The 13,350-nt window shown below is 45.7% G+C and overlaps 1 protein-coding gene across 1 annotated transcript in view; it reads left to right on the forward strand.

The window, feature by feature from the left end:
- Positions 1-6: 6 nt before the first annotated feature.
- ATAD2 (ATPase family AAA domain containing 2) overlaps positions 7-13,350 on the forward strand; it is a 39,167-nt gene continuing 25,823 nt past the window's right edge. The window contains 7 exon segments of the mRNA XM_068397206.1: positions 7-204; positions 414-845; positions 6,250-6,392; positions 6,904-6,953; positions 8,492-8,645; positions 10,040-10,136; positions 11,122-11,194. Coding sequence (XP_068253307.1) covers positions 7-204; positions 414-845; positions 6,250-6,392; positions 6,904-6,953; positions 8,492-8,645; positions 10,040-10,136; positions 11,122-11,194 — 1,147 coding nt within the window.

The following is a 13,350-nucleotide window of genomic DNA, read 5'->3' on the forward strand; positions in this document are numbered from 1 at the left end:
GCGCCAATGGCCGGCCTCTGCGGCGGGGTCGGCGCAGGAAGTGCCGGGCGCGGCGGGAGCCACGGCTACGCCTTCCCCGAGGAAACGCGGCAGCCGCGCGGGGCCGCCATCGCGGGTCGCCTCGGGCGCTTGCCGGACACCGCGGGAGTGGCGGGCAGCGGTGTGGGAAGCGCGGCCCCTCTGCCCGGGGATCGCTCAGGCGGGGTGCGGGGAGGAGGGCGAGGAGCCACCGTCCGCGCGCGAGAGCGGCTCCTTTAAGCGGCAGCTGCGGCAAACCCGGCGGCCCCGCCCACTGCCGGCGGGAAGCGGCGGAGGGGCGGGCGCAGCGCGCACCGCCCAGCCAATCCCGCGCCGTCAAAACAAGCGTGTTCCAAAAGCTTATTTGCGCGGCAAAACTCTCGAACGGGACGTAGTGTGCCGCTGTGTCCCTCCGCCCGCCCCGGCCGGGACTAGCTGCCGGCCGGAGGGAGGAGCGGGGCGCGGGGCGGAGCGCGCGCTGCCGGGCGCGCGAGGGCGGGGGCGCCGTGGCGGCCCTCGGGCAGGACGGAAGGATCCGGGGGAGGGCGGGAGCGAGCGGCGCGCGGGCAGCAGCAGCAGCAGCAGCAGCAGCAGCAGCGCTCCGCCATGGTGTCCTGCGAGGCAGCGCCGCCCGCCTCCCCGGCCCGGCGTCCCGCGATAGCCGCCGCCGCCCCCGCCCCCCTTTCGACCTCATGGACTCCAGCTCCGAGTTCATCTCCTTGGAGCCCCCCACGCTCAGCAGCCACCGCATGTGGACGCGCTCCGGGGCCGCCTTGGCCGCCGCCAGGGCCCCGGCATCCAGGGGGACCAGAAGAACCGACAGGGCCGTGAGTACCGGGCGGGGAGGAGGGGGGAAGCGTTGGCTCCTCCCAGCTCTGCCCCAGCTCCGCGGGGAGGCCCGGCCCGGCCCGGCCCGGCGGGGCAGGCGCTGGGGTGCAGGCCCGGGGGGGTGCGGGGAGGCGCGGTGGGGGAGCCGTCGCCGAGGGGTGCCGGTGCCTGTCGGGAGCCTTGGGGAGCTGTTGGGGGGAGCTGGCAAAGCCGAGTCACGGCGCAAAAGCACCGGAGATCGGTGTCACGTGGAGGCAAAAATAGGGGGAAAAATGAGTGTTTAAGGTGAGCACCTCCAGCTGCCGTCATTTGCGTGGCCGCGTGTGAAGCAGCAGTCGGGTGTCCCGCCCCGCACCGTTCCTGGTCACCCTGCAGCGAAAGGGGGGGGGCTCGGCACAAGCCCTGCCCGGGGGAGCCCGGTGACAGCGTGTTGAGAGACAGCGCCTGGGTCTGCCTCAGCCCTGTGAATCTAAACCTTTGGCAACAGTGTGTGCTTCGGTGTGTTATCTGCACTTCCCCTTCCTCGTTTATTTTTGATTAAGTTTGTTACCTAAAAAGTTATCTTAAAAAGATCTTAGAGACCGCTTTACTCTAATTGTGGTAACGCTCATGAAAGAGCGCTCACTGTTTTGATGATAAAAATGCATCAAAACCAGCGCTCAACCCGAATCTACGTGACCTATAAACTGCATCTGGCTGGCCTGAGGTGCCTGTGAAATACTCCTAGTCGAGTGTAATATAGGTGCTACTTTGGATGGCTTTGAAAACAAAGCTCTGTTTAGAAATCAGGACTAATTTGTACTTAACTGAAGCACTTACGTGCGTACTAAAATGATGAAAAGTTTATTTAAGCTTTTTATGAATTTAACTCTACCCTAGTAGAAGAGAGACAACTACATGATTATAAAGGATGTTAAGTAGCCCGTGCTATCTGCATCTCACTGTTGCTACCTTAATAACTGAACCATTTCACTTTGGGAAGTTAATTGTTTTTAATGTAGCCTTCAAAAGCTAAAACTCTGCTCTTTCCAAGTCAGGCTCTTCTCTGCAGGTGTCCTGCATTTCCATGACAAACTAAAGGCAGGACCAGATCCAACTCAGAAGTGGCCTGCTCTTCAGGGGAGCCCTGCCTTGGAGTGATGCTTGTAGTGGACTCTCAGCAGAACTCTTTCAGGATTTTCAGTTGTATGGATTAATTTTTTTTTTTCATTATTTTGAAGACTACTGAACAAAGAAGGAAGAAATCCTTGGGGTGTGGGTTTGTTTTTTTTTTCCCTTTGCAAACAGTCATGGAATCTGCTTCAGTCTCACTGCTTTGCTTTTGCAGGCTACACCAGAAGTGGTTGTCAGAGGCTACAAGGGAATTCAGCTGCTCATTGAACATGGGGGAAAGCTGTGAAAGTTAGGCAGATAAAGCAGTTGGCATGTGTTCTCAGGGTGGAGAACAGGAATGAGGAAGCTAAATGTAAACTTTTCAATGAAGTAAAGCAGAATCATCATTACAAAACTGGTTGTAAGGTTCTTCTTTGTTTTGGTTTCTTTATTCCTTTTTTTTTTTCCCCCTTCCCTTTTTGCAGACGTTTCCCATGCTTTGAGGCATGGAGTCATTCTTACCTCATTTGTAGGATGGCCAGGCTCTGCTGGAGAGTTTTAACTGCAGAGACAATGCAGAAGTGCCATAGGTGACAGAAATGATGATGATGCTGGTGTTAGCTGCATGTTCAAGTCCTAATGCCTCTTTTCTGATTTGTTGATGTGCAAGGACTTGGTGGTGGCAGCTTTTGCAGTTTTTCTGATATCGGCAACCGATTTATCTCTAGTTATTCAACTTTTCATCCAACTTATTTCATCCATAGAGAGTAAGGAGCATGCAGCAGAAAGTCTAAGGTAAACCAGCATGTGGTAGGTTAATCCTCTTCAGGTTTCCAGTCCCAAGGAGTTCCATGGCAGATCCAAAGTGGCTGCTGTCCCTTTGGAAGCTGTGTATCTGCAGATCTATAACCCTGGTGTAGTTCCCCAGGCTGAACAAGATTGTTGTCCTGTGACCTGTATTTGAGGGCAGTGTGCTCCTGAGTTCCCTTCCTGTGTGGGCAAAGTGGAAAGCAGCATTTTTCCAGGCTGAGCCTTCATGACTTGTCTGTGTAGGGACCTCAGCACCAGAGCTCACAGCCTTGTTGCCTAAGCACATATATCTGTTCTGATAATACTTCAACACAGAGTTACTTCCTCAGAGATACCAGATAGCTGAACACAGTTTTTGTAAAAAGACTTTTTAGAAACAATTGCTAATCACTTCCTATAGCATGAGAAAAGTAACAAAATACGAAATGCTTTCAAAATTTGAAATACTTCACAAAATTCTTTCAGCCAGTTGCCTTATCTTTCCAGTTTGCCATTTGGTTCTACTGAATTTCACTTCTTGACTGTGTTTTTTTAGCCTGATAGGGTTGATAAGAGTTAGTTACTCTTGCTCTGCTAGCAGCTTGCTGGAGTTAGCCTAATGGTTCTTGGTGTTTGCCATCTCAGTGAACTGGGATGCCTTCCTCTGAATGGAGGACGGTCAGAGTTAGCAATGTACATTGTTACTGTTTCACCTGTGTCCTAATTTGAGCCACGATTAAGGTAAAAAGGCAGTACAGAGGATAACAAATATCACAAATATTGTATTGTGATCATGGCATTAAAAATACATTAAAAAAAGCAAACAAGTGCATAAATATACATAGAAAGTTGCCCAGGTCACTGTACTGTTTTTTTTCTAGCATCTGTGCTGACATTCTCTAAGTGTTTGGTCTTCTTTCAATCTGGGATTTGGCCCAGAGGTTTGTGAAGCGTATTATTGCAGTCACCTTTTAACTGATATGGCAAACCTTTAAGATTTCTCCCAAGGAGAAGTGGAAATATTCAAAGCGGCAGTTATAACGTGTGTATCTTGGAGTTTAAGTGAGATAAATCTTCCAGAGTTGCTCCCAACTTTGCAGTCTAATTTCACAAGTGATCATGTATTTAGAAATAAAGCCTCTTACTTAAAAAGTTGTCCTTATTTGAAAGTGTTGTATGTTTGGAGTAGCTGAATCTGGTAGCCCTATGAACAATGCAAATGGCCTGATCCTTCTTCCCTCTCTGGCTGATCAGAATGAAAACCCATTAGTGGGAAAATACACACAGAGATGCATATGTGTAACATGGATCCCTCTATTATTTGGTCTTGGGCACCCAGCCTGTCTGTAGCTGCCCCAGATGCCCAGGTCTCGCCAGGGGCTGGCAGACGGGTGTGTAAGCCCCAGAGGTGCACAGCCCTGTGCCATCTACTGGTATTTGGACCCCATGTGTGCAATCACACATGTACTATGTCTCCCCCGCCTGTAACTGTCCTTAGATAGTCAAACCAGTTGCTGGCCCTCGGTGGCCTGGTCTCCCCAGATTCCTCATGCGCAGACACAGAGGGGTCCCTGGCCCAGGCCTATGGCCTCTCCAGTAGCTGCCCCCTAGCCCAGTGCTTGGCTCAGGCCCTCCCAGTCTCCAGTATTTATTTGGCCCAGACTCTTGGCCTTTCCAGTGCCTGGTTCCCAAAGCTCCAACTGCAGCTCCCCTGGCCTCTGGCCCCAGCTGCGCTGGCTTGGCGTCTGCTGGCGATGGCGCAGGCCGTGAGGAGGTGTGGCCCCTTCTGCCATCGCTTGCACTCAGACCTCTGTGCCCCCAGACACAGATAGAAACGCTGTTAAAGAAACGAATAAGAAGCCAGGACAGACTGTGGTGATGGGCGTCCCACAATGAGTTGTCTCCTAGGCAGGGGCCCTGATTTGCTCTGTTAGGTGACCCCCGAGGCCTCTCCTGCCTGCGCCCCTGGGACGTCGCTCACCCTGGAGCCAGGCCTTGGGCTGCCCCATGGCCTCGTGAGGAGCGGGGCCAGGCTGCTCCCCCAGCGCTGCGTTATTGGGGTGCCTCTGCTCGCTGGTGCTTCTCCCCTGCTTTTTGTGTATGCAGATTAGCCTTTAATCACGTAACCTAACATTATAGGTAGTTCCCAAGCATGCCTGTAGATTTTATAGGATGATATATAAGCCATAGTCATACCAGCTGTAGGAATACTGTTGAGTGCATTTGCAGGTGAGGGAACATGGTTATTTCTTGGTCTAGGGTTTTTTTTTCTAGTTGCTTCAGTGATGAATGCTGAAAGTATTGGTTTAAGTCTTTATATACTCCTGTGTGTGAGTGTGCACAAAAACCTGCCTTCTCCAAATAACCCCAGGGCTCTGTCAAATTAAAAATCAGTTGAAAGGCTCTGTTACAATTTCTTTATTAAACCTTTGAGAGGAAAAATGTTAAAGGTGACTCTGACAGATCAGACCACCTCTCATTTAGCTTTAGGTCCTTACATCCGTCTGTGCTGGATCCAAGAAGCAGAAAATGGAGCGACGAATGAAGGGTGATTGAAATCCTCCTCATGCAAAAGGTCTGTCTTAGCATGAGAAGTTGAAGAGTGGGGATGACTTGTTCAAGGTTGATGGAAGAGGAGTCCGTCAGACAGTTACAGGATTGCCCAGCTCTGTGGCTCAGGACTGACCCCTCAGCAGCGGGTGGCCACAGATCTCATTGTGTGGCCCTCACGCGTGCATCATTGCCCTCCTGTAGTGACCTTCTTCACACTTCTGTCATCATCTCCATCAGCTACTAATGGAAGTACCTCTTGGTAAAGTTAGTGTCAAGAAGTAGAATATTGTGGTCTGTTTTCTGCCCTTTTCAGTGTGAGATTTCGTTTGGTGTACTCTTAATGAAACTTTGCATTGTAAACTGAACAAGCCACCTCTCCTGAGCTTTCCTCACATAGTGAAAGTGGTAGTACTCATCCTCCTTGCAGAAATACCAATGTGAACAAGATCAACAGCCAGAGAAAAGTGTATCTTGAGTTCCCTTGGGTTTCCCATGGATAAATGCCGTCCTCTTGAAGGAAATCTTTTAATTTCCTTCCAAATGCAGTTATAAATGGAACAGAGATAGGAGAAAAACTCTCCTAACTAGATTTTAATCCCAGGACATGCCAGGTCAAGCCTGACTGCTCCTTGGAACCAATTTTGAAATAAGAGGTGGGTTTTTTTTTCATGAAACAGTAAGTTTCGATGAAAGGCTTTGCCACAGTAATTTTTTCAAAGGCTATTAAGCTCAAGATGCCCACAAGAAAAGCATGGCGGAGGAGAGCTTTAGCTTTGAAAGCTGTTGGTGTTTTTTTTTCTGAGAGCTGCTTGCTGGTGCAGAAGTGATTCAAGGTTTGCCTGCTGTTAGTTGCGACACTATCGAGTCAGGAGAGTTACAGAATAAACTTGCCTAAGTGAGGTGGAATGTCCTCCTTAGTTCAACATACATGGTTCAGATAAATATGTTCTTATTTCCTTCTTTCCCTAGGAATTTTCCTCTGGCAAAATGCAATGTTTCAATGGACACTGTTTAAGATCGATGAGAAAAAACAGGCCGCCCTGTTCAGACTCTAGCTTTGACAAAAGCATGGAAATATTAAGTGAAAATGTCAATGGAAGACACTTTACGAGGTATTGTATTTGTAGATGTCCAATCTCTGTTCAATTCATAGAATTAAAAGTGAAAGCATGTAGAGTGAGTCACATCATGATGAATGTACAGCTAAAAATCTGCTTGGGAGTATCGTGTTAGTGTCGGCGCCAGTATCTTAGGACTAGAATCACTCTGCTTAGTGAGTCTTCTGCTTGTATAAAAAACACGCATCTTTTCCCGACTCCTTTGAGATCTCTCCTCTGCTTTGGTTACTGAGATGTTGTTTGCTCTATTGAGACTTCAAGATTAGCAGGTTAGGAAATTTATGCCCGTATAGAACTGCCTGCGTATGGTACGCAGCAGACTTTGGATCTGAATCCTTTGTGTGGTCCACAGGCTCTTCTTTGCATGATGTGGAGCACTGGATGACAAACTTGGTCAGGTTCCCTAGTCTTGATGGGGAACAATACAATACAATACTTGGATACAACAAATCTAATAGAATAATTCTTTTCTCCCTTCTCTCCTCTGTCCTCTTTCTTAATGTAGGCAGTTGGCCAAGCCGAAATCAGATCAAGAGAAAGAAGAATATAAAGAAGGTAAGTAGTGGTAACTCCCTAGGATTCCTTTTTAGCCTGGTTTCTGAGAAGGATTGCGTTTGGTCACTGTCTTTTTAACTCGGCCCCAAAACCTTCTGAAGGCATCAATCAAAATGAGCTGAAGTTGTGAGACTAGATATCTCAAAGATAATGAATTTCCTATGAGGTTTGTGAAGAGAGGTGGGTGCAAATAGGAGGATATGCTATTAATTCCTTTCAGGCTTGGGGAGAATGCAGTATGAATTCCAGCCTGCTCTTAGGCACTAGAGAATCTGTTCCTCAGCTCAGGTTTCTTTGTGACATGGATTTTCTGGAGTCACAGAATCATAGAATCATTTAGGTTGGAAAAGACCTTTAAGATCATCAAGTCCAACCCTAAGCTATGTCCTGATTAAGAAAAGAAAGGGTATCCCTTTTTCGGAAGGGAGGAATTAATCAACTCTAACAAGCATCTCTGTGCATAAAAGCAGCTTACTTATTTGATAAAAAAATGCTGTGCTTCCTAATATCCACACTGTGGCCAGCAACAGCTCAGCATTCTCCCATCTATCACTTTCTTGGGACACAGGCACATGAATGTGCTGGACACAAGTTAATTGAAATTCGTTCTTGAAATAGGAGGGAATATTGCAGTATTATAACATAGGTGAATTAAAAATAAATTCAGCCATGAGAAGCACAAACTCAGTGACATGGGGAAGGTGTCACTGAAGTTCAGCCATTTACCTTGGAACCACATCGCCGTGCTGAGTACACAAGCAGGCTCGGTGCCGTGAGGCCGCTTGCTGGCAGCTGGGAAAACCTCTGTTATTTCCAGGCAGTGTCCTGCCAGCCACGGGCTGAACGCGGGAAGGGGCCTGAAATGCACTCTGTGTGTAGTGATTCGAGTTGTAATTGTGCACTGCTTTCTCCCTGATCTCTCTTAACTGTTTCAATGATAGTGCAAGGAACGGACCCGTTGCAAAGGATGCTGTGTGGTAAATAGCAGGCAGATCTTTTTTTAAAGCAGGCAAGCGTTTGAGTTCTTTGGTATTTGGGAGTTTATCTTGAGACATTTCTTATCTTGTAGAGCTTTTGTGTCATGATGCAGAAAATGAAAGTGATGCACGCTTAAACAGCATACTAAAAACATGCATCTTAAGACAAGACTTCCCACATAAACAATTTTTAAAAAAACCTACTAGGTAGAATTTTACATGAATGGAGTAAAAACACTTTAGAGAGAGATATTTGTTGTTTTCACATTTCCAGAAAGAAGTAACTTGCCTCCTGCATGGAGCAGAACTTGCATGTTTGTTTTCATCAGATTAGCTTTCCAGTCTATCAAAAAGCTATACAAGTCAGGCTTTTAAGTAGGTAGTTTAAACTTAAGTAATTTAAGTTGAATGCTGTGGACATGACAATAACTTCTAATTTAGTATTTAAAGAAAAAAATCCATCCACTGCAGATTTTTTTTACGTTTTACTAGAGCAACGGTGAAATAAAGGGAATAACACATTTTCTCTCCCAAAATATTTTATATATTAATGCATTGCAGTCACCAGAACGCTGAAGACCAGAGCTGACACAAAAGCTGCAGAGCAGGTCCATGAAGAAAATGGGGATTTGGAGGTCCGCCGAAGCTGCAGACTTCGACAAAGTCGTTACACCACTACAAATCAATCTGTTTTGTTTGACAAACTTATAACAAAGTAAGTGGGGTTTTTTTCCATTATCTTGCATAGCTACTAAAATGAGCCTTACTAGCAAGCCTTTGTGCTGCGGCATAATATTGGCTAGGGACTTTCTCCTTCTTTTGACAATAGAGGAAGGTGACGGTATTCCTGTCAGCAAGAGCTGAATGTATTCAGTGGTTAGGCTGAGTCTTCCCTATGTATGCGGTCGCATCGTGGTCATAATGGCGGGGCGGCAGGTGCCCTCCATAGTAACGGTTCCACCAGGGTCATGCAGCTTGGGACATTCTGCTAACGTTCCTTTGCCGTTGATCAGGTAGGGTCTCCTCCTCTGCCTGCACAGTGTGTCCTGTAAATTATTGCTAATATATTGATGTAGGTAAGGTGCAGGCTTTTGTACTTTGCAGCCAAGCTGTTTAGCATGAGTGTTTTTGGAAATAGGTGCTTGTGGCTGTTTAAGACTTCCAGGTTTGAGAGTATGTGTGGGAGGATGTATTTGAAAGGTGCTCAATGTGTAAAGAAGTTGGGCGCAGCCAATCTTTAAATTGGCCACTGGTGTCTCCGTTTTGGGATTGCCAGTTGCAGAGAGATCTTCATACTAGTGCATCTTCTGTGTGTGGGCTGGGTGGGTTTATGTGTTGTCTTGTGAACAAAAAATGATCACTTCAGGTTGTGACTTTCAGTAGATTTCACTTGCCCTCTAAATCAATTTTCTTAGCATCAGAAGCACCTTCGTTTTTAACTAACTTTTCTTCTATGCTTACAAATATTTTCATGACGCTTGGTTGAGTTAAGATACCGCGGACAGTTGGATACGGCCGAAGTGAAATAGTCCTAGTGTTTTTGCCTGTCTGTCCATGGCTTAGTTCTCTTTGTGAAGCCCAAATTGACATTGTTTTCTGAAAGGTTTGTGAAGCGTTAGCAGCAGTGGGATGTTTTTTCCAGCGTATCTAGTCATGGAAAACCAACACAAAACTTAAATTACAGTTAAGAGCAGAATAAGCAACCTGTTATCTGAGGAAGGCTGTGAACTAAAAATGACTTAATGCTATCATGCAGAGCAACTTAAGTGCTATTAAAAACTGCCATAATTTCTTTCTGTTATCTTACTATGATCTTCAGAATTCTTTTTCTCCTACTAAAACAGATTTTTGTTTTTACTGTGTTCAGTGAGAGGGGAAAATAAACCTGAAAACAGTGTACGTTTGCAAATCCTCAAACGCTTGTTCTTGAATCTCTCTACAAAAAAAGTAAACATTTGATGTAATTTTTAAGTAGTGTTTGAAAATTTGGCTGTCAATGACTCTTGCTTTGTGCGTACTATATCGAAGTGTCATACTGGTTATGTGTACTGCTTTAAATGTTTTTGTACTTGCCAATCTTTGCTGCTACATGTCAACTTTTTATCTTAGTACTGCAGAAGCAGTCCTGCAAAAAATGGATGACATGGAGAAGATGCGTAGACGGCGAATGATGCAAGACCTTAGGGCGTTCCACGATGCAGAGAAAGTAGATACTAATTCATTTTACTATTTCTATATACAAGTACCGTGTTTCACATAAGGAAAGTATTTAGTTGTAATTTTAATTTAGCTGAAATATCTTCTTCCAAAGAATAGCGTAGTCTAAAATCACGTTTGTTTTTGCTCTCTAATTCTAATTTACCATCTTACTGTTATGGTGGTGCTATAGATACACTCTAAGGGTGGAGGAAATACCTTCTTTGGAAGACATGAAAGAACAGTGATATGCTGAAATACATGTCTTCTACCACGCTTTCTGAATTGCCTTATAATTTTTGAATGGACACTTTACAAGCAACTGGTTCAGGGCTTGGTTTTCACCTAGAAATCTTCCTAGAAACTGAAGTCATTGATGTATGCTTTATCTGTGTTTGTTCTTGTGCCAGCCTTGCCTGTGAGCTTAAGTAGTCCTCTGTCCCTAGAGGAGCTTGTGTTAAAATTATATACAGCTATCATATTTCCTGTGTCTTAATTTGCTCCATTAAATTAAGTTCCTCTACTGTCCCTTTGAAAGACAGACATTCATTTTTTAAGCATCTTCATAGCCTGATTTCATAGTTTTTTGTTTAGATCTGAATTGCTTTTTTTTTTTATTGAAACCAGAATTGTCTGTAGTACTTTGTATATCATCTCTCAAATGCCCATATGAATTTTTTTTTGTCTGCTAGGTATTGCTTTTTCCTGGGTTCTGCCATACTCTTGAATTATTAACCTGTGATTAATTGATGCACTTTATTTTGTATCTGGATAAGTATTTAACTCTCACAGGTATTCAACTCTATTGTAAAGAAGAAATTCTTGTTAGTAGTCCTGGGTGCCATAACGATGTTCCTTTTCTCTCCTCCTGTACCTTGCTTTAATCTTTTTTGTATATGGAGTGCCTTGATAATGTTACTATATAGGCGCCAAATAATGCCTGTGTCAGGTTTTCTGCATGTTTCTGACTGATCTTTCTTGTTTCTTTTAATTAGGAGAACCTCAATAGGTACTCCCGAGGAAAGAAAGAAATCCAAAGAGCTGATGAAGAAATAGCTGATAATCAAGGTAGGCTAGTTCTGTTTTAAATTGTCTTTATTATGCTCAGGCCAAAAGCATTGTCTTAAACAGTTGAGACGAGCTGAATTACTCAGTATTTTTCATCTATTAAAAAGAATTTCTATTGCTGTTGACATTCCAAGCCGTAGTGACAGACTCTAGGGCTGTACTGTAGTGAGGTCAGAACAGGTATTCAGAGGAAAAAAATTGGTACTTTTCCAAAATGCTTCCAAGATAAAAGGCAGCAGATGGCTGTGGACAGGTTGGAATACAAAGAAAGGGATGGTATTACTCAGAAAGAGAAGGAGTGATCTCGCTACAGCAGGAGCATGACAGTTTTCACAGTTTTGAGCAGCACAGCGAGAATTTTCAGGAAGTAAGGTGGGCTGCCAGATGTGTATGGAAAGCTCCTCCTGAGCGTGAGGATCAGCAGGGGAGAAGATAGTGTTGTGCATTTTTGTGTTTAGCAGGTAGTCAGTGGAAGCTGCTGTGTGGGCCTGTAATTAGGAAACTCAGTGGGAAATAACACGAGGAATAAGGTTAAATCGTAAAAGGCCGTATTTCTGTTTGAAGTGAGGGGAAAAACCCAGGGCCATCAGCCCACCGAAGTCCTGTCTGCAGAAGCCCAGAGGAGCACGGGTGGGGGGACGAGGGGTGTGTGTGGGCGGTGTGTGTGCACAATGGCAGGCAGGGATGCAAATCAAGGTCTCAGATCAAGGAGGAACAGCTCTCTTGTCTGGGTCCCTCCCAGGGCTGTCCCAGCAGAGCCCTCAGCCCCAGTGGTGAGGTGTGAAACCCATCTGGATGAGTTCACAGAATCACAGAATCAACCAGGTTGTAAGAGACCTCTGGGATCATGGAGTCCAGCCATTGCCCTGACACAACCATGTCAACTAGACCATGGCACTAAGTGCCATGTCCAGTCTTTTCTTAAACACATCCAGAGATGGTGACTCTACCACCTCCCTGGGCAGTCCATTCCAATGTCTAATAACCCTTTCTGAAAAGAAATTCTTCCTAATGTCCAACCTGAACCTCCCCTGGCGAAGCTTGAGGCTATGTCCTCTTGTCCTATCGCTAGTTGCCTGGGAGAAGAGGCCAACTCCCACTCCACTACAACCTCCCTTCAGGTAGTTGTAGACTGAAACAAGTTGTAGACTGTAGTGATGGGGGGCGGCACTCCAGATCACCTTTCGGACGAAGGGGTTACTGCCTAGGCGTGGGACATACTGTGGGATGCAGGGGAAAAGCAGTTCACTCAGGCCTTATTATGGGATCTTTAGGGCAGGAACCAAAGGCGGGACAAGGGAAGACTTGACTGCTGGCAATGCAGACTCACAAAAAGGTTCAGGCTAGATGTCCAGGTGTTAAGGAGCACTGAGGTGATCTTGTTCCGAATCACAAACAGGCCAGAGAACAGTCCATGGCCTGTTGTTAGTTCAGATCTAGCCTGTGGCTCCCAGGTGCGCACCTCAGTGATCACAGCAGTGAGAGAACATGTGGAGCCACAGGAGGAGTCCAGCGAGTGGCTGACCTAAAGAAACCAAGGTAGGGCAAGGCACTAACAAAAAGAAACATGATCAGGTGTGCCAAGGGCTTTTGAGTGGTAAGGGAGAAGCACAGCTGACTCATCATTTGGAGATCTAGTTAGGAGAGTATCAGCTCAAGGCTTTAATAAGAGCAGCTTTAATACAAGGCGTGGGCAGTCTAGAGGGAGGAACTATATGGCTTGGTTCAAGGGTGTGGATCTCAGCATGCTGGGCAGGAGAGACTCATAGAAAGGAGTTAAATAGTATGTTGAATGGGAAGGAAAGAGTATGTGGCAACTCATTTGTGGTCAAAGTGAAAACTCTGGCGTTTTCAATTAGGAAACTGATGGGGGTCGTTCAAACCTGTGACTTGGCAATTATTGCTTATGTAATCTGTGGCAGAACTAGGACTTGGAGCTAGATTACCATGCTTAGTCTTACCACTATATTATTTTAGTATTAGTACTAAAAACATTTCCTTGAAGTGCTTTCTCAAATTAACAAGGAATGACTTTCTGAAACAGTGGTTTTCCTAAAAGCTGCATCTTAGCTAAGCCAGATGACAGAATTGTTGTTACTGAGACTGATGAGAAGTCACCCAGCAATTTCAGCGAGGACAGAATCTGCAACAGTACT

Source organism: Nyctibius grandis, chromosome 3, assembly GCF_013368605.1.
Source record: "Nyctibius grandis isolate bNycGra1 chromosome 3, bNycGra1.pri, whole genome shotgun sequence".
Classification (NCBI taxonomy): Eukaryota; Metazoa; Chordata; class Aves; order Nyctibiiformes; family Nyctibiidae; genus Nyctibius; species Nyctibius grandis.